Genomic DNA, 20,996 nt, shown 5'->3' with positions numbered 1-20,996 from the left:
GAGTGGGATGAAACGCCGCTGTGGCACTGAATGTGTGTGTGTGTGTGTGTGTGTGTGTGTGTGTGTGTGTGTGTGTGTGTGTGTGTGTGTGTGTCCAGGGGGGTGTCCAGTTGAGTCCAGTTGGCCAGATGAAAGGATTTAAGGAGCCATACGGCCTGATGGAGGAGGAGAGAGAAAGAAAGGGAGAGGGAGAGTAGGACAGACTGTGTGAGAGAGAGAATATGGTGGAGGAGACTGTTTACAATGCTGTTAAAGTGTCCGTTTTTTGTTTTATTCTTTTTTTCAGTGCACCCAAACTCAAAAACGTTTTCTTGCCACTGCAAACTGATTTTACAGTCCAATGCGCAGACTGATTGAACAAAATTAACTCTGTTTTATTCAGCCTATCTTCCATTGCAATGACTGGGAACTTTCATAAACACAACATTGCTGATAACATTTGATACCAATCTCTCTAGATAGAATAAATTGGAGACCCGTTTTTATCGTCCCACGACTCACCTCTGGGCCTCAAACCAGACTTTGGAAAGTTGGTTGGAGTTGTCCATTCTTTAGAGGGGAAACTTTAACGAGAATTTAACGAGAAGTAGATCCCTTTATTCTGTTGCGTCTATTATGTTTTCACTCTATTTCTGTCCTTCTGTTATCCTGTTTTTGCCGATCCTGTTTTTACAACACTGTAGAATCCTTGAAGAAAAACAGAGAGAAAGAGAAAGATTTGTAATATTTTCTGAGTGTTATGCTATTAGCTTTATTATCCTCTCCTAATGGACAGATCCAGGGAAGAGAGAAAGAAAGAGAGAGTAAGGAAGAATACTCCATGTGTGTGAGGCAGAATAGAGAGAGGAGGAGAGAAGAAGACGCGTAGTAATTTAATTTCACAACACTCTGGAGAGCTTGTTCTGTAGGAGGAAGGAGGGAGAAAGAGCGAAATGTAATATTTTCCGAAGGGTAGAGAGATAAAGCTCTGTTTTACTCACCTAACAGACGAGACAGAGAGAGAGAGAGAGAGAGAGAGAGAGAGGGATAGAGGGAGAATCGATGGATGGAAGGAGGCCAAAGACAAAGTGAAATATCCTCTTCCTGCAGCTTGTCATGACACGGTTGTTTGTGCGACCTCGCTGGAGTCGGCTCCTCACGGTGATTTATCCGCCGCTGTGTAACCGTCGCCGGCAGCCTGGAGTCACCATTCATCTCCCCGCCTCCACAGCACGTTCATTTCTCAACTGTAGTCGCCATTAATCTCTAAAACCTTTCACTTTAATCAACCGTTAACAACGGCATCGCTCCTATCAGCGCTGGAAATATTTCCTGGCGCCGTAGAAAAGAATCTATAAATCACTCACCTAAACGCAGAGGGAGTTTCTGAGGTCCTGTGTGGTTTAATGGACAGAGTAAGGCACTAATTATGCAAACACTGCTAGGGTTGCCATGCTTAAAAGGTAAAATAAGTAAGGTTTTTACTGTCCCATAGCACAAAATGACCACAATAAATCAGCAGGGTTTATAGGGTTATTGATCAGTACCAATGACTCAATGATTACTTTGCCAGGTGCTGAGATTTCTGGTTTTCAAAAGTCTTTCCTTTCCAGCCCATATTCAGTGCACACACACACACACACACACATCTACTGGCAGTGATGGAGGCTTGCTGGAGGATGCATGGGATTTTGCATGGGTGACCCCAGTGGGAATCAAACCCCCGACCCCGGCAGTGTTAGTGTCACTCTACACACTGAGCCACACAGTCCGTCTTTATGATCCTATCAACGATGTGCGAGTCTCGCCCCATTTGCTGCTCCTTACGGACCAATCTGTCTGTTATTTTAACGACAGCCAATAAAACGCCTCAGAGCTGCGGGAGCATCTGAATCCTCCAGTCGGGACGTCCCGGATGGGTTCTGTGTGACGATCTGACAAGTGTTTACATTTAGTGTAATGACTGTAGGCCTCTGAAGGCTGACTGTGCTACTGTTTGTCACTAAGCATGCGTGGATGTGTGTGTGATATCTGCTGCTTTGTCGTTGTGTTACCAGAACCATGGGAAGAGAAGGAAGAAAGAAAGAAAGAAAGAAGGAAGAAAGAATCCAAGAAAGAAAGAAAGAAAGAAAGAAAGAAAGAATCCAACAAAGAAAGAAAGAATCCAAGAAAGAAAGAAAGAAAGAAAGAAAGAAAGAAAGAAAGAAAGAAAGAAGGAAGAAAGAATCCAAGAAAGAAAGAAAGAATCCAAGAAAGAAAGAAAGAATCCAAGAAAGAAAGAAAGGAAGAAAGAAAGAAAGCAATCAAGCAGCAAGGACAGAAGGAAGGAAGGAAGGAAGAAAAAGCAAGGAAGCAAGAAAGAAAGAAAGAAAGAAAGCAGGAAGGAAGGAAGGAAGGAAGCAGCAAGGAAGGAGGCAAGAAAGAAAGAACGAAAGAAAGAAAACAGCAAGGAAGGAAGAAAGAAAGAAAGAAAGCAATCAAGCAGCAAAGACAGAAGGAAGGAAGGAAGGAAGGAAGGAAGGAAGGAAGAAAAAGCAAGAAAGAAAGAAAGAAAGCAAGCAGGAAGGAAGGAAGGAAGGAGCAAGGAAGGAGGCAAGAAAGAACGAAAGAAAGAAAGCAGCAAGGAAGGAAGGAAGAAAGAAAGAAAGAAAGAAAGAAAGAAAGCAATCAAGCAGCAAGGACAGAAGGAAGGAAGGAAGGAAGAAAAAGCAAGGAAGGAAGGAAGGAAGAAAGAAAGAAAGCAATCAAGCAGCAAAGACAGAAGGAATGAAGGAAGGAAGGAAGAAAAAGCAAGAAAGAAAGAAAGAAAGCAAGCAGGAAGGAAGGAAGGAAGGAAGGAGCAAGGAAGGAGGCAAGAAAGAAAGAACGAAAGAAAGAAAGCAGCAAGGAAGGAAGGAAGAAAGAAAGAAAGCAGCAAGGAAGGAAGGAAGAAAGAAAGAAAGCAGCAAGGAAGGAAGGAAGAAAGAAAGAAAGCAGCAAGGAAGGAAGAAAGAAAGAAAGAAAGAAGGAAAAAAGGAAAGAAAGAAAGAAAGAGTAGGAAAGAGGGAGCGATGTCACTGTCCCACTATGGCAAACAAGCACAGCAGGCTACAACAATAGATGCTGGCTATGCAAACAGGGCCATTGACGACCATTCAAATCATTCAAATCCACCCTGATATGGAAATGTCCTAATTGAGCCACCGTCCATAAGAACAGGCAGGCGGGGAGCGGGCCGGGACGAATGTTAAAAGGTTGAGTTGAGTTTTTAGGAAGTAAATTAACTGATTGGCCTAATGTGGAGCTGCCACTTGAGAAAGTTAGTAGGATTTCTTTCTGTTCTGCTGCTTTGATGCTTGAATAAAAACAAAAATCCCTTCTATCTCTCTCCTCGGTTCTTCTTCTGTTTCTTTTCCTAGCAGTCAGTCTTACATGATCGTTCTATGATCCCAGGAATATTATAAGGGCAGTTTTTGCACTCCTTATTTTTGTTTGTTAGTAATATTTGATGATCTAGGAATAGAATCGTCAGTGATTTTATCAAACTCATTTTACTGAGTTCTGTTTTTCTGTTTCGTCCATTTGTGTGTCTGAAGGTTCGGATCAGGATTTTTTTCAGAGCCGCAACTTTAGAGCCGCAACTTTAAAGCTACGCATGGATTTTTGTCGGATGACACAACGGTCTGTTGCGTATTTGAGCCATATACATGTATATACGTGCCAAGATTTTACTTAGTATAATTATTTATCACCATGTTATCAAACAAAACGGAGGATACATGAACCAGTGTCACTGAAAAAAAATGTTGGAAATGAGGTTATCTATGGAGCCGCTAAGAAGCTTCTGTTTGCCTGCAGTACGCACATCCATAGCCGGTTCTTCCTATCCTTTAATGTATTTTTTCTACTTTAGAAAAAAAAAAAATCTTATACCGTTCTTATCGGATACATTACGTGCTCCCAGCAAAAGACGGATCTTACTGGCTGAGGCCCCCTTGAAAGTCTTCATGTCCACACAAGTGGAGAGAGCCACATTCACCGTTGTATTTGTTACATTTTATTGTGATATTCATGTGCTGTATCTTATAACAGGTAACAAACATACACTGCTTTAAACACTAGACTTTTACTCAGTCTTTATTGCTTGATGGTGGGTAGGATTTGTCTTAAAAGGGGGCAGAAACAGAAAATTTTTCCAAGGGCCTCCAGCAGTTCAGAGCTGGCCCTTCGTACATTAATGTCACAGTACAACTTGAGCTGTTTATGGAACAATAAGCAAAACGACATAATTGTGGTCACTTCCCATAGGTAAAATGTAGATCGGCTCAACGGGACCAGCAGACCGCAGCAGAACAAGAACGTACTATGCTGCAACTGGACCGCAACAAGTTCAGATATGCAAATGTTCTGCATGCTGTGTAGTTCAGGAGTTAAGGGTGAGCACTTATCCTTGATTAAGCCATAGGGGACAGTTAGATCAGATCCTGTGTGTTGGTATTGTGTTCAGTGTGGTATATATGGGAACATATGGAGAAGCTGCCGGACAATGGAGCTGTTGTCATGCCGGCCTCGACAAAGAGGCCAAGACAGGCTCAGACAGGGGGCCGACAACCACGCCGCGCGTGTGTGTGTGTGTGTGTGTGTGTGTGTGTGTGTGTGTGCTCGAGTGTGTGAAACTGAGGTGAACTGAGACATTGTGTGTGTTTTTGTGTGTGCTGGGTTTGAGATTATGAGTGAGAGAGAGTGAGTGTGTGTCAAGGTTATTGTAGTTTCATGTTTGTCATTTAGTTGTTCTAGCTAAATCAGCTTAATTTAGGTTTATCGTTTTTTATAGTTATTCTAGTTTTAGTATAATTTCGTTTTTTATTTTCATTTCAGTCCTTTCTTTTCAAGCCAATTAGGGGAAAATTGGCATTTGAGTTGAATATTTACTTCATGTTTAGCGTAGTACCTCATCCTTGCTTATTGCATGACTTAAAGAGAATTCTCTTTAGTTGGGAGAATAGTTTCCCATCATAACAGAAATTCCTGCTCTCTCCACATTTGGGATCAGGACACTCATCATCCACCCATAGATTTCCATCTGAACCACATATTTTGACTTTTTAGAACATCAGTGAGCCATCTATTCAACATATAACCTTATCATCTCTTCTGTATTTCTGCTAGCCGGTCATGATGTCAGCCATCTTGACGTACATTCACTACATTAGGCCTACATCACATATTTGTCAGTCTCTGCCAGTGTGTTTCTATCCTCCATGTACCTGTGCACAGAACTTGAATGAATAGAACGGTCTTCCCCATTCAAATCAACGTTCCTGGTCGGTCGGAGCGGCGGCCATTTTTATGTGAACCGTTGGGCTAGCTTCCGTATAAACTGACCTACGGCAAGTCGCTGAGGTCAGAGGTTTTACAACAAGAGCCAAAGCAGTGGAAATAAGTTGTCACTCATGCCACCTCTTTACACTGTGTTTTTATGTAGCCTAGTCGTTTTGACATGTGTGCACAGTTAGTAGAAGTGTTAATTGAGTTAATCTCAGTTTCAGACAATGTTCGTTAGCGGTTTAAAGTTAGGCTAAGCTACCTTGGTTTATAGCATTTAAGGGGTTATATTACATTAAAGGCACCTGTTTGATGATACTTACCATTTGCTAACATGCTGACTAGATGAGCTAGCAAGAGAGGCACAGTCATTGATAAAGCTACATTAGCCTCCTTGCTAACGTTAGCTTTCGGTTGCGTTTTGACTCCGTTTTGCTGACAGACACATCTGCTCAGTTCAGTGTGACAGACTTTACTGCCTTAAAGTCGAGATGAAACGGCATTTTGAGAGTATCTAACTTCCGTATCGTGACGTATTTCCGAGTGAAACAGGAAAGACAGGCGGGACGTAACGTTGGGAGGAATTTGATTTGAACGTTGAAAAGTGGGCGTGTCATAACACCCGAAGACACACCGAAGTACCGTGCTGTTGCTAGCTAGCTAACTAATGAATCTTAGCCTCTTAGCTCTGTGCGCTAAAAGTTGAAGATTGATTGATGGGTGGATGTCATGATATTATTGGTTGAAATTGGTTATGGGCATGCTTACGTAAGCACACGGCATATTTTGTTTTACAGGAAGAAAACATGATTGAATTTTGATATAAGAACACAAAGAAATAGATTTTTTGTATTTTTTTTGGCATATATTGTTAAATAGGTGCACAATATGACCGGGGATGTGATCTAAAAGGGTTAAAAAGGCATTTTTCATTTCATCTCGACTTTAATGCGACTTGTGTTGTTACCATAGCAACCCTTAAAATTCCATAATCACCACTTTATGCTGTACTAGTCAAATTACCATAGCAAACAGTAGAAGGACCGTTCTATCCATTAAAGTTCGGTGTACCTGTGTTTCCCCTCCACCGCTCCACTGTGTTGCTGTTGTTCTGCAGCCTCTGAAGCCTCCCCTCCTCCCCCTCCCCTCGTCTCCACCCAAACCACCGCTAACTGACATGGTGACAGACGTTAAGTAAACCACCATCATGATATTTCATAACCTTCAATAACCTATCTGACTCGCTGTGTTTCCATCCAACTGCCGATTTTAACCAAACTTTTGAAACGGCTCTGAAACCGTGAATCAGGTGCAGTAGATTCCATCAGTTGCTGGGTTGAAGAGAATAAAAACACATCGCAGCAGAAAAATCTTCTAAGAATTGATCAGTATTGGGGAAGTTGTTATTGTTCTTTGGTGTCAGCTAATGTTGGCTGTATTTCATGCTTTCATCTGAAGACGGAACCAAATAAATGCACATGGAAATACACGTTGTACATGGGGAAGACAGCAGGTACGACATTTCTGGAGTTCATGACAGATGTTTTACAGAGAACTTTTCAGAAAGTCCAGAACCGCTTTTGAACTGTTTTACAGTGAGATTGAACCATTCGTCGAGCCAATCACACCAAGCCTACGTCATTATTTATATGACAAATGCGTTTCGATCGCTATTGATCACATCATTTCTTGACAAAAACATGTCCTCCTTCAAGTGAGTTATATTAAGGACATTTTTGTATCAAATTTTCTATTATCTATCTATCTATCTATCTATCTATCTGTCTCTCTCTCTGTCTGTCTGTCTTATCTGTCTGTCATTCCCAGAGATCACCTGTCAATCAGGGCGGGACTGTGACATCTTTCTCCTTGGATTTTTTTATTTAGATGAAAATGTTGCGGGTTATAACTTTAACCAGCATAATGACATTTCAGAATGCTGTAAAACACATTCTGACCTTTTCAACTACAAAAACACATGCACACAAGCTAAGGTAAACACACACACACACACACACACACCAGAGCCACAGACAGTTATATTGGTTATGTAAGAACAGATTCAGTTGCTGTGTCACTCAGAAAAAAAAAAAGCTAGACCACAACAGAGAGGGAGGGAAAGACAGAGAAAGACAGAGAAAGAGAGAGAGAGAGAGAGAGAGAGAGAGATAACAAACGACCCAGTTGCTCGATCACTCAGAGAAAAACACAACAACATATGGGGAAGAGAGAAAGAGAAAGAGGAGAGAGGAATAATTGCACCACAACAAAAAGAGGGGGGGGAAGAGGGGAAAGAGAGAGAAAATGAGGAAGGGAGTGAGAGGAGAAAGAGGTGGAAAGTGAAAGAGAAGAAGGAGGGAGAGAAAGTTAGAGAGAGGGAGAAAGAGAGAGAGAGAGAGAGAGAGAAACATAACGACAGACAGTCTGTTACTAAACCAACCGACCACAGGAGCTGTAGGGAGGAAACCACACTGGATTACAGTTATTTAACCCTACACACACACACACACACACATGCACACACACGCACACACACACAGATTGAGTGATTGTTGGCCTTACAGTTATTTAACGCTCAATATGCACACACTACGGACACACAGATACACAAACTGCATTCACACACATGCAGACACAGTGCATAGTGATTAATGATATTAGTATCCACACACACACACACACACACACACCACAGTAATGTATCAGTTATGCGTTGTGATAAGGAGAGGCTGCTATTCTGGTTTACAGTTTGGTTTGCAGTTGCTTTAAAGGGAAATGCCACTCAATTTAGAAGTGTAACATGTATTTCCTCGGGTCTAAAACAGTGCAAACAATATTAATGCACAGTGTTGTAATGTACTCTGTAATCAGTTATTAGTTACTTTTAAGATGTTGTTACTTTTATTTTAGTTCTAGTTACTGTTAAAGTTACTTTTTAAGGTAAATAACAAAGTTAAGTAACTAATTACTTTTAAATGTATCTTTCCCCAACACTGTTTAGAAATATCAACAACTCTCTCCCAAAGCCAGAACCAAACCTCAGACTTACTATACAGTTTATAAAGTGTTAACCAGCTCCATAGACAGTGAATGGGAGTCTGAATTTGTGAACTCACAGGCTGTTTGAGATTTTATACCCAATGAGCTTTGTTCAGTAGTAGTGTTGTCAGTACTGAAGCAGAGAATGTGCCATGATACCCAGAAACAACCAGGATCTCCCAGTCACCTTCATCATCTTTCATAACTCATTCTCAAAGTTATTATCAGAATCTCTTTTTTCGCCGAGGACAATTAATTTACAATAATTAGTCTTGGTGACAGTAGCAGTACAGTTCATACCGACACACATGGTACCGGACAACAGGACCTCACATGCAGCGCAGGACAGATAGCAGGACATACAATACACAGCGGACTCTACATTTATACAAAGAAGATTCGAGAAAGGCACATAATTCAGAAAATATTGGAAAACTTTACAAAAATTTAGAAAATATATGAGACGATCAAAACACTGCGGCTACCAGAATCAAACCGACTACAACCCAACAAATATCTAAATATCAGTGTGTGTGTGTGTGTGTGTGTGTGTGTGTGTGTGTGTGTGTTTGTATGTTTGTAGACACACATGTGTCAATGACGTGCCAACAGTGTGTGTTTACAATGGTCATTTATTAGTGGCAGTCTAAATACGCATACAAGAGAGGGGAGGAGAAAGATACAAGGTACTACACACACACACACACACACACACACACACACACACTCTCACATACACACAAGCACAAACAAGTGGAACAGGTATTTACTGTCACTTGCTTGAATTGAATTGCTTGAATTGAATTGAATTGAATTGAATTGAATTGGTCAGGGTGGGGGAACCAGACTTGGCCGTAATACTATCTGCAAATACTGAATGGTTTGTTTTAGGCTACTTAGCGGTCAGATGGGTGGAGTCTGCCACATAGGAGAATACAAAGAGAATAAGAAAGTTTAGGCATTCCCCAGAAGGTATTTGACGGTCACTTTAGTGTACTGTCCTGTGATTGACCACTTACCTGACAGTGTGTGAATTGCCCTGATATGGTAAACTCCACCCACCTGCTCCTCCACGCAGGTCAAAACAAGTATGAAGCAAGTTAAAACATGGTCTGGAGAAACCCTGTTACCTGTATGAAACTGATGTATGCATATTGGGCTGTATTTAGATTTGGCCTAAAACCTGACAGTGGTTGTACTGGGTTAGGGTTAGGGTTAGGTGTGAATGTGTGTTACTGTGTGATTCTGAAGCAGGATGGTGGTGAAAAAGAGTGAGCATGCTCAGTAAAACCCTTCTCTGGATAAATAAAAAAAAGTCACATTTCTATTCCATTTTGAAAACACCCAGCAAGCATTTGACGGACAGTGATGTGCAGGAGGCGGCCAGATTCAACGTCAACCTAAAATAAGCACAACATTTTCAAACTATAATATTATGGCATGATAAAAAATCACATTAACACAGCTTTGGAAACTGTTTTGAACTGAGACCAGAATATTTAGGTCCTGATTTCACTAAACGATGCAGGCAGCAGCTACAGATGCTGTTTTGACGCTGTATTCACACAGGTTTTCAACGTTGGTGCGGGTCGTCATATCAACTTCTACTCAACGTTTTCTGGGCAAGAACACCTGACCGGTTCTCCTCTACAAAATCACTCTGGCGCTTTGTTGCTCTGTTGGTTCCACCTTCAACATTACAACATTTCCTGATGTTTGTCCATGTTGATCAGTTAGATCGAGTCAGGCTCATTCTCTGTAAAGTCTATAAGGCTATAGAAATAAACAAACCTGAAAAGTGAAATAGGACTTTCTTCTTCACTCTGACTTTATCATCAGTTTCACAGCAGTTGTAAGAGAGTTGGTGAAAACAGAACCACAGATTCATGGATTCATTAGGACAATAATTTGCTCAAAACCTTGTCTATGTAATTGATCCTGGATAGCTCAGACAGTAGAGCATCAGACTTTTTTAACCTGAGGCTCAATTCCCAGGTGCCACCCTCCCATTTACAACAGAACATTCACTGAAACCTGCAAGGGAAAGGACACCAGGAAAAAAAACGTAAGTCTTGTTTAGTGCAACAGCTTGGAAATTGCCAGCTCAGTTCCCAACAGTTCAGCTGTCAATAAGAGTTTATGTGTATGCAAAGAATTTGTAATATGATACTGTGTGCAATATGCAGTGCTTTAAGAAATTCTCCTAAATTTCTCAGGCCGTTGAAACTGCTTTAGCTTTGCATGACGGTGCTATCTTTTTGTTTATGTTCATGGTTCATGGTTGTTTATGTTTGTGGTTTTAACTTTGCACCGTTACATTACAACCAAAACACAGCGGTCAGTTTATCTCCAAACTCTGCTACTGTTCAACTGTCCTACACTTCCTCATACACCCCGCCCTCACACACACACACACACACACACACACACACACACACCTACACACACACCGCAAAGCTGTAGAAACCTGAACATCACGTGCATACAGACATTTACCTCTGTCTCAAACACACACATCACATGCACAGAGGGGATGACATTCACTTCTCGCTCTCTTTCTCTCCCTCTCTCTCTTTCACTCTTTCTCTCTCTCACACACACACACACACACACACACACACCAAATAGTTACACAAACACACACATGCACACTTAATGTCATGTGCTTCTCTGTCTTACAAAACAAAAAAACACCGCAAAGATATACAAACATTTGTCCACTTGCCCTCTCTCTCCCTCTCTTACACACACTCACGACAGTTATACAAACATTTGTCAACACACACTTGCATTTACTCTCTCTCTCTCTCTCTCGCTCGCTCTCTCACACACACACACACACACACACATTGCACTGTTGTCATTGTGTCATTCCATCGTATTGTTTCAGTATTACCAGCTGAATCCCACACACAACACTGCAGTGTTTACACTTCCTGTCTGCAGCTCCCTGGCTCTTTGATTGGCTCAACACCCCACTTCACCCAACCTGAACTGTCCCGGTACAATCGATACACTTTGAAACACCACAATACACAACATGGTGCAACAACAACAGCAGCATTCTTTGAAATGCACCTTTACTCCCAATACAATGAGTGTCCAACGGTAGAATACACAACAACAGGTTCAAACAACACATATGGTACAGTAATATTCTTTGATTTGTCGCTTTAGTCCCTATACAATAAAACAAAGACTTAAAAAGACTCAAATCCTATAATGTAGCAACTATAACAGTTTTGTTTGAAATGCCCCTTTAGCCCCAATACAAAAGCTTTAAAATGACACAATAACAAAACATGTTTGGGATCAATTCATATTCAATTCAAATTTGAATAGAAATTATAGTTTATTTGCTAATGATAAAGAATTACAGTAATTCACAATTATATGTTAATAGGTTGGATAGGGCCATTTTTTTAATTGTGACAAAAAATCACTTCCTGGTTTCATTTAAATTTTGAATCACTTGTCCCCATTCCTACTTCACTTCTACTATTTAACAGGCCAGCTACACATTTAGAGTAGAAGAGGACTTCCACACGACGGCTGGTCACCTGAATGGGAGAGCAGACAAACTTGCCAAACATGCAGCAGCGTTTGTCGGGTGCCTGCTGCTCATTTCTCTCCTGTCAGCTTCGAACAATCCTTGCTGGCCCGAAATTTGCATTTCAATACGACAACAAACTTTGAAATGACACAATACACAGTAACGTTCAAAACAACAGCGACCGCTGGCCAACATGTCAGGACTTCTCTCTCTCTGTCGTCTCTCACACAACAAGGAAAAACATCCAAACATTACAGGCTTTCAGCTGAAAAAATGAGTTTCGGCATCAGTTGAAAAACTCCAACTCAGACAAAGTGATTGCTGGCACAAAAAGTAAAATTCACAATGCTAATACATTTCAGTTATGAGTAATAAAGACATTTGCCATCAGTATAGCAGCTTCTTGAGGGTGGAATCAGCTATATATTTTTTAAATATTTAGTGGCAAATTTCAATTAAAAACGTTTTTGTCAAATGGGATATACAGTGTTTAGAAATGAAAGCCTTCAATTAATTATATAATGTACACCACAGATTTGACAGAATTGACACTGCGTAACCATTTTGAGAACAAACTATTAGTTTATGTAATATAGTATAATATAATAAAGATACTCCCACTGTCTGAAAGGTTGGTATTTTGTAGACAAAGTACTTAAGGTAACATGGTATAACTTCAATAATATTCCATTATGTGCTTTACTTCAATGCTAGCAGTCATTTTGTAAGATTAGATGCCAAATGGTGGATATCTGCATGGAAAGAAACGTTTGATACACTTTTATTCTGCTATTTATTTGTAGAGTTCATTTCTTTCTTTCAAAGTTTTTAACTGAGTTTCCCCCGATGTATCAGAAAACAGTCTAATCGGTTGCTAATACCAGTCATGTGATGAAATTCAGCTTATAAAGTAAAGTTTGTTTAAGCAAAATTACCAAAGAGTGAGAAAGCATGATAATCAGTGCACAGAAATTGAGACTTGATACATTCATTAGTTATGAAGAAACAAAGCAACGTGTTACAATAATGGTACAAATTAAAACAATAAAGGACACAAAAAAGAAAAGAGAAGAGAGAAAGACAGTTCTTGTCGTCTAGGCCTCCGTTTAACTCTTTCATGATGTTTGTTGTGTTTCTTCTTCCCTGTCTCTCTGCTTGAGTGTTGATGTTGATTTGATCTTGTTCTGCAAAGCACTTCGTAATTTTGTTTTCAAAAGAACTATACAAATAAAGTTCATTATTATTATTGTTTTAAAAGTGTCCTTTTCTCGACCGAGGCCTTCAAAGTTACTTACTCTCCATATAACTTGTGTTCATTTTTTGCTATTAATCATTTTGTGAGGGAAGCCGCCACATTGGTCAAACGTTATACGGTATATACACACTTGTTATATACACTTTTACATACATTTAACGCTCGCTGCTCTACACTTTTACTGCGCTAATGACAGTAAATGCGTTTGCTATTTGCGAAAACTTGTCATTATCTCCTTAGCTGCATTGATCCTAAACAAAGTGACGGGACGGTCTGCTAAAACCGCAGAATGCGCCTTTAAAGGATTTTGCTCTCAGCTTGCTTGGAGGGGGTTTGCTGATGAATGGAAGAAAAGTAGCTTCATTCAACTCCCTCCTCTTCTTTCTCTCTCCCCACCCTGCCCCCCAGCACACTGTTACAATGCAAGACCCCCTTCCCCAACCCCCAGCCCTGCACACACACACATTCACACACACACACACACACACACACTCCCCGCCCTGCCCTGCCCCCTGAGGAACAGAGGCAGGGGGTGGGTGGGTTTCCCCAACTATTTAAGCAGATTCCAGCAGATGGTCGAGGAACTTCAGAAGCGCTTCATCTGAGAGCGTCTTTCTACACCCGTAAAGAAACTCTCTCTCCTGTCCTGGAGCCACACCGCTCTCTCCCCCAGCTCCCCCGTCTCCTCCTTCACAGCGGACCCTAACTCTTTTTCTCCCCCGCCCCCCCCCCCCCACCACCACCACCCTCTGGCCCCAAAGATCTCCAATTTCTCTCAACTCCCGGACCAAGCAGGACTCCTCTCCCCTAACCGTCCCGTAACGTCTCTCTTCAGCGGGCCTGCCCTCGATCTTGGAGGTCTAACCCCAAACGCCTCAAACGTCTTCCTCTCTCCTCTCAACCCCCCGAAGGACCGGGTAACTTTCTCCTCTTCCCCCGGACAGAGAAACTTTTTCCCCCCTTCCCCTGTGGGACCAGACATCCAGCTCCTTCGTTCAGCGAGGACTGCGGAGCAAACCATGCCCTCCGACTTCCTGACGCCTTTCCTGGAACTGGATGAGGAGTTCTGCAAGGTGAGAACTTAAACTTTTATATAAATTCACTAATACACAAAATCTAATGTAAGCATTCTTGGTGTGTTCAGCTTATGCTCTTACCCAGAGCGACCTGCAATGAAGGCAACACTAAAGTGAAATATCTCCTTATGTGTTAAAAGACGATGACATGATGAAATGTTGATGCCTTTTAGTGAATTAGTTACACAACTTAAGTCCACTTTGCAGGTTTTGTCTAATTTACAACTTTTTCTTTGCATGTATTTGTCAAAACTTTGTAAATTGTCTGATGAAGTAAAACTTTTTTTTAAACTGTTTTTGGGGATAGAGTGTATTATAAAATCTATTTTGGTGTAGAGTCTGAAAGTTTGATATGCTACTTATTTTGTTAAAATACAAATCTTAAAAGTAATCTACACTTCACTAAAAAGTGGAAAATCCAGAGATAGAAGGACTTACGAAACCGTGCTAAGTCTCAAGGTGCAAAAGTGTTTTTGTTTGCGTTCCCAGAAGTATTTCTGAAATATTTGGACATTTTTTCAATTTGAGTGTAAGATTTTGGCGGAATGTTTGTGGGGAAAAGGTCAGGCTGTGTTTCAGTTCTTTACTTAGGCAGTTGACAAGTTTATATTTTGTGTTGAAATGTGAAAATGAACAGGCTTTAGGACTATAATAATGGCAATTATAGTATATTTTGAATCGGTTGTGTGTGCTGATGCAACTTCTCAATCAAGCTAATCTTACATTTTTCATGGTAGTTCATCCAGTGCTTTTTAAACTTTTAGTTTTATTTCATAGAACATGAAACTGAACAGACTAAGACTTACTTCACTAGACTTTTAGCCAACAAAAAATGATGCAACTTCTTGATGAATCTTTCAGAATGACAAATTCATCACAGAGTAAACCTCTCCAGTCTTTGTCTGGAGATGTTTCTTTAGATGCAGCTTTAAAATCTCTTTTGAAGTCGAGCCGGCCCTGCCAGTCTCGCTCCAGCGCTCCAGGAATGCACAAAGCTCACTTCTATTCTTCTTCTTTCTCCTTTTGTGTGGCAGAATTTCCGCGGCCTGGAGGCGACAGATGGTTCGCCTACCGGCTCGCAGCAGCAACGGCAGCAGAGTCAGAGAGTCCTGGGCTTCCAGCGCCGCCACTCCCTCTGCCCCGTCACCCTGCCCAACTCCAAGTTCAACAGCAGCAGCTCCGAGGCGGCTGACCCGGCCTGCTGGGGCTTCAGCATGGCCTCCAACCAGCAGTGGAACAAGGAAGGCCAGCTTCCCCGCTCCTCGCTCAACCACATCCCCTTCAGAGTCGACCGCTCGGTCAGCATGATCGAGGGGAACGTTGGCGGCTTAGGGGGCAGAGAAGAGAAGATGACGAGCATGCCCCCGCCGGGGCTGCTCCCTCCGCCCGGCCTCAGCATCAGCAGCACCTCTCTTTCCTCCATCTCTCCTTCCTCTGCCTCCAAACCCCTGTCCCCCTCCCCGCCCATCTCCACCCGCTACAAGACCGAACTCTGCCGCACGTACGAGGAAAGCGGGGCCTGCAAGTACGGCGCCAAGTGTCAGTTCGCCCACGGCTTAGATGAACTGAGAGGCCTCAGCAGGCACCCCAAGTACAAGACGGAGCCTTGCCGCACTTTCCACACTATTGGCTTCTGCCCGTACGGAGCGCGCTGCCACTTCATCCACAACGCCGACGAGCTCCACGCCGCCGGTCCTCCGCCGAAGCAGAAGATGCGGCCTCCTCTTCGTCACAGCATCAGCTTCGCGGGCTTCTCCTCCTCTCCGCAGACTTTCCAACCGGTCCAGGAGACGCAGCCTTCCTCGCTCCTCTTCACCCGCGCCTCCTCCGTCTCCCCCCCTCCCTCCTCCGCAGGAAGCCCGGAGCTCCTGTCGCCTCTCTTCCCGGAGCCGGGGGCGCTGAAGCACTGCCCCTACCCTTTCTCCGGCGTCACCGACCTGGCCGGCGACGGCGGCGATGCGGCTCTGCGCTTCTACGCCGTAACCGATTCCGTCGGCGCCAGGTGTCCCGCCGCCACGTTCGCCTCCAAACCCCCCAGCCTCCCCCACCACCTCCCCCAGCGGCTGCCTCTCTCCCTGAGCGGCCTCCCCAGCCTCCCCGGCCTCCAGCGCTGCTCCTCAGCTGACTCCCTCTCTGAGGAAGGCTACACCTCCTCCTGCTCCCTCAGCTCCTCCTCCAGCGGCTCGGAGTCGCCGAGCTTTGAGGGCCGACGCCTGCCCATCTTTAGCCGCCTGTCTGTCCCAGGCGAGTAGAGAAGGGTTGATTAGCGTTTTATTATAGGGCTGGATTTAGACAGGGACAGAAATTCTCATTGGTTTTAACTCTGTGTGACCGGCATCTGATGTCGGGTTTTCAAGTCTAGTCCAGGAGCTTTGACACGTCATCGCCCCCCCATTTCCCCCCATCTCTACACTGTATACTGTCTGACGAAGAAGAAACTCCATAAAAATAATATATTTATAGAGTTCAGATATAAGTTACAGAGAGTTAAAAAAGCGACGTTTTCGGTTCCTCCATAAATCCAGCCTGGTAAACGAACCTAACTTTGTGCATATTGCATTTCTCATCCAAGCAGTAGTAGCGCTGCTCAGTGTTTGTCCAGTTTTAGCTGACTTGTTTTTTTGTTGTTGTTGTTTTTTTTTTTTGTTTTTTTTTTTACTATGCCATTATAACTGCTGTATACTGTTGTATACCCGTTTTTAGAGAATACTCGGAGGGTACTTCACTTAGCTTGGCATTCTTCCTTATGCTGTTTCTGCTCAGTGGGAAGTTCTGTGTGAGAATTTTCCGTACCCAGTTTTGAAAAGGATTGTGTATGTAGTACTGTTTGCCCTAAGTATGACTGGTGTGCTATCCACTTTTTAAAACAGCAGTGTTTTTCTGGACCTACCACTCCCAGTCATTTTTGATAAAGACTCTTACTTCTTGCTTATAAGCCAATTCCAATTAATCCAGTAGCATTATTCCAGTCATACTTTGGGCTCTAAAGCTGTATGGAACTAACCTCTTGTCCATGAGTAAGAGGGACAAATAACTGTATGCTGTCACTGATTGATTAATTGATCGGTTTTATGGCTGCGGCCGTTTTATCATTTGCATTCACTTGATTCCAGAACTCCCATACGTGTCGGCCATTTTGACTCCCTGGCAAGCGTTCAGCTAAATTGCCTCAGGGATGAAATATGGCGCAAGTGTAAGCAACCCATTGACTCTCTAGTTACCAAAGTTGATGTTAGAGTATCCCTAACCTTATAGTACTGTTAATGCCTAGCCTAGCCTTTAGCCAAGACAGGTAATATACAGTGTTATGATTATTATTGTTGTTATTGCCATAGCTTAACACTTTCCTTGGACTTATTTATTGCTTTTTGTATGATTTGTTGTTCTTGACAGAGTTTGTTTTATGATTGTGTTTATGCATTTTTTTTACGATGCAGGAGAAAATATGCTTTACTTGTTAGTTCATGTTGTCCCTCTGCTTGGTTTCAGCTATTCAGTAGCTTTAAGACGGGTCATGGAGCGGAGAGGAGAGGACAGGAGGAGGAAGACGTTTTGGCATTCTATATGTGTGTTGCCTTATTGGCTAATAGGCCTAACAGAAATCAAGACTCACAGTGTATTCACACCGCTAGCAACTGTTTTCCACGGTCGCCTCTTCCTCGCTTTTACGCCTGGAAAGGTTTCTGCAGCTGAACTTTTGGGCAACATCCCCCATCAGCAGCCAAAACACAAACAAGCTTTGCTCTGATCCGTCCATCGCCACAGTACCATTAGCACTAGAACCAGATCAACGCTCATTTCGACCATCAGACAGAAACTAAGCAGTGTGGCTGCTGGCGGTGTGAACACAGTGAGTCTCCTCTCCTCTCCCTTTAGGCCTCAACCTTCTGAGTTTAATAACCTGTTTCCACTGGGTTTTACCACTCTGATCTGTACAGAAAAGAGGAATGGTGGTTAAATGAGAAGGAGTCACCACACACTCATGGCCTCCATACCAGTCATGTAGCGGTAAATATAAAGGTGGGTAAACTATGGCCTCCAGTCGGTGATAACCATGAGGCAAAGGGCCATCAAAAGAAACAAAAATCAATTATTTGATCATTTTCCTTTACAAATGAATGGTTCATGCTACTTACTATGATGTTTACTATGAATTTACATCATAAAGTTGTATGTCAGCCTATAAAGGTGGGTAAACTGAGTTTTTGATGCACTAGTGCTTTATTAAATACAATACATACAATGCTAATACTACTGGACATTGAGGCTATCAGTGTGTGGCGGCTCCTAACAGTTCAAAATCCTCACCGAGTCACAGGTGTGCGCTCTCTTCTCTCCATGTGAAGTAAAAACACAGGTGAAACGTTGACGAGTCTTTAGTTGATTTTGTTTTGTATCGGAGTTGCCTCAATGACAATGTGTTTGTAAGAAGCGCTAGCTAGGTCGACCTCGGCTGTTGCACGCCAGCTAGCTAACTAGCTAGCTAACTCTCTGAGCGGCAGGTGAAATCATGTGAGTTCAAATGAAATCAGGCGAAATTTTGTATTTTTTTTGTCTTGAAACCGACTCAACCTGCCCCGATGTGAGTCCAGAGACGCTTCTGTTGCTGTAGCTAATTTTTTCCTTGATTTGACAGCAAGCCAGCAAGCCGTTTTGTAACTTTTGTTAACTTAAAAACTTATTTATTTTGTTTTTCAAAGCGAAAACTATATTATGTTGTTGTTTTATATTGTGGGGTTTTTTCAATATAATTTAAGTGCATTTATTGTTTACATTCCATGGGTTATGTTGATATCTCAGCTGTTTATCTTAATATATTTGTCCATCTTTATTTCAAAATAAAAGTCTTTGGAAAATAAGAGCTCCCTGATTTGTGCTGTCTTTAATGTCATTACACTTCTTCCTTGTTATTTTTGTTGTATAGCTTAAGTCTGGAGTGCTTTTTTTAATCAAGGATGAATTTTCTTTTTTTTTATGTTTTGTTTGTGAATTTATATGACTTTGAGCAATTTGTGAAAATGAAATGAAATTCAGTTCCTACATCAGCAACATTATTAGCAACAAATAGCAAGCAGGTTCAGAGTCACATTGCCCTGAATAGACATTACAAACTATTCCTGTGACCCTAGAATGAACATGCAGACAGAAAAGCTAAAAATAAGAAGAAATAAGAGTCAAAGGAGAGAAGTAGAAATGTTTTTTGTTTTTTTTTAATTGAGAGCAACTGGAAAGATGGAGGAGAGATTGGGATCAACAGGCGCCATTGGGATAAACAGATGCAACACTCTCTCACTTAACATCAGTTAAAAATAGAACGCATAAAAACACATAAAAACACTTCAGCACTGTACAGAGGTTACTTTGAGTCACACATTCAGCTTCTCTCTTCACTACAAACAGTTCTCACCCTAATCCACATCTTCCGGGCTGAAAACTCCCCAAGAAAGATCCTCACATCCCCCTCTCTGCCCCGAATCATATCCCGTCTCACATCTTCCCCCTCCGCTCGCTCTAATCCACTCTCATCTTGGGAAAAAAAAAAAACTATTTCTCTCTACCTCCCTCCTTAGCTGTTATTTTAGATTTCACAGGAACATTGTCAGCGCTCTTGTGACTCTTACTACTTGGTTGTTTGCTTGATGCTCTGCCTAAAAGCGTCAGCTAAATGACTAAAATATAAGACGTAAATGCCGCTAATCCAATCCAGGTCAGGATTTCCCTGTAGCAGTGTAGGCTAACAATGGAAGACAATGGAGATGCATGATAACATTGAAAATGCAGTTGTCTTCACCAGGGTTATTTTTTGGCAAATTGGACAAAATCATTGGGTATTACATAGTTGAACGTGAGGAACAACACAAGTATGAAGAATATCAAGAGACACAGGAGTATTTGTTAGCGCTGCAGTGTCGGCTCTGACCCTTACACTCCTTAATACTGATTGCTTCTAATTGGATGTCGAAGGAATTCAACAGGAAGTTTATTCTGTTATTGCACTCACTGTAAGTTGCTCTGATATTTGTAATGAGAGCTAAAACAGCTAAATGCCTAAATGTAATGTGAACACAATGATATTCCTTTTATATACTACTTTTATACACCACCTCATAAAAAGACCTATTCGCTATTTTCTACTTTTAATTTTGTGTATACTACTTCTTTTATAATTTCGTTTTTTTATGTTTGATGTGACCTACGGGAGCAAGCCGAATGTCTGTGCAATAAATGTTACTTGCCCAATAAAACGGTTTGTGATTCTGATTGTCTCCAAGTGGGAACTGCTAATTTAGAGAAAAAGCATCGCAGTTTACATGGTGGAATATGACAAACATATGACAAAAATGAGGAAGTATCACAAAAATAAGGGTGGACATTTTTTGCAAAGCTTTCCCATGAGCATCGCTCTAAAATGCTGCCGGTGCTTTCGTAGCCTTTTTACGATCATCTGGGTCTCATTGACAAACAATGGAACAAAGATGAACTCTTTCTCTTACTTGCGTTCGGGGAATCTCCCAGCCCTCCCCTATGTGTGTGTTTGTGTGTGTGTTTGTGTGTGTGTGTGTTTGTGTGTGGGAAGAGGAGTGAGTTTTGTTGCAACTCGTCTGAACAGACCAATTTAGAGCGAGTGACACTGAGGAGAATGTTTGGGCAACAGATGCTCGAACAAAGACTTCCCAACACACAATGGCTCATGGAGATACTTGTGACTGATTTCCATCTATTCACACAAAGTGGAGCAGAAGTTGGGGTCCTCCTCTGTGTGTGTGTGTGTGTGTGTGTGTGTGTGTGT

The 20,996-nt window shown here is 42.1% G+C and overlaps 1 protein-coding gene across 2 annotated transcripts; it reads left to right on the top strand.

The window, feature by feature from the left end:
- The first annotated feature begins 13,965 nt into the window (after window positions 1–13,965).
- On the top strand, window positions 13,966–16,458 carry LOC139924195 (mRNA decay activator protein ZFP36L1). 2 transcript variants are annotated; one of them, XM_071915169.2, is made up of 3 exons: window positions 13,966–14,203; window positions 15,241–16,223; window positions 16,299–16,458. In XM_071915169.2, the coding sequence occupies exons 1-3, from the start codon at window positions 14,150–14,152 to the stop codon at window positions 16,456–16,458; spliced, it is 1,197 nt and encodes a 398-aa protein (XP_071771270.1). In that variant the 5' UTR covers window positions 13,966–14,149. The 2 variants fall into 2 exon arrangements, with proteins under 2 accessions (XP_071771270.1, XP_071771269.1); XM_071915168.2 differs by having other exon boundaries at window positions 15,241–16,458.
- The last annotated feature ends 4,538 nt before the right edge of the window (window positions 16,459–20,996 follow it).

Source organism: Centroberyx gerrardi, chromosome 6 (assembly GCF_048128805.1).
Source record: "Centroberyx gerrardi isolate f3 chromosome 6, fCenGer3.hap1.cur.20231027, whole genome shotgun sequence".
In the NCBI taxonomy this organism is placed as follows: Eukaryota; Metazoa; Chordata; class Actinopteri; order Beryciformes; family Berycidae; genus Centroberyx; species Centroberyx gerrardi.
This window is presented reverse-complemented; position numbering and strand designations above follow the sequence as displayed.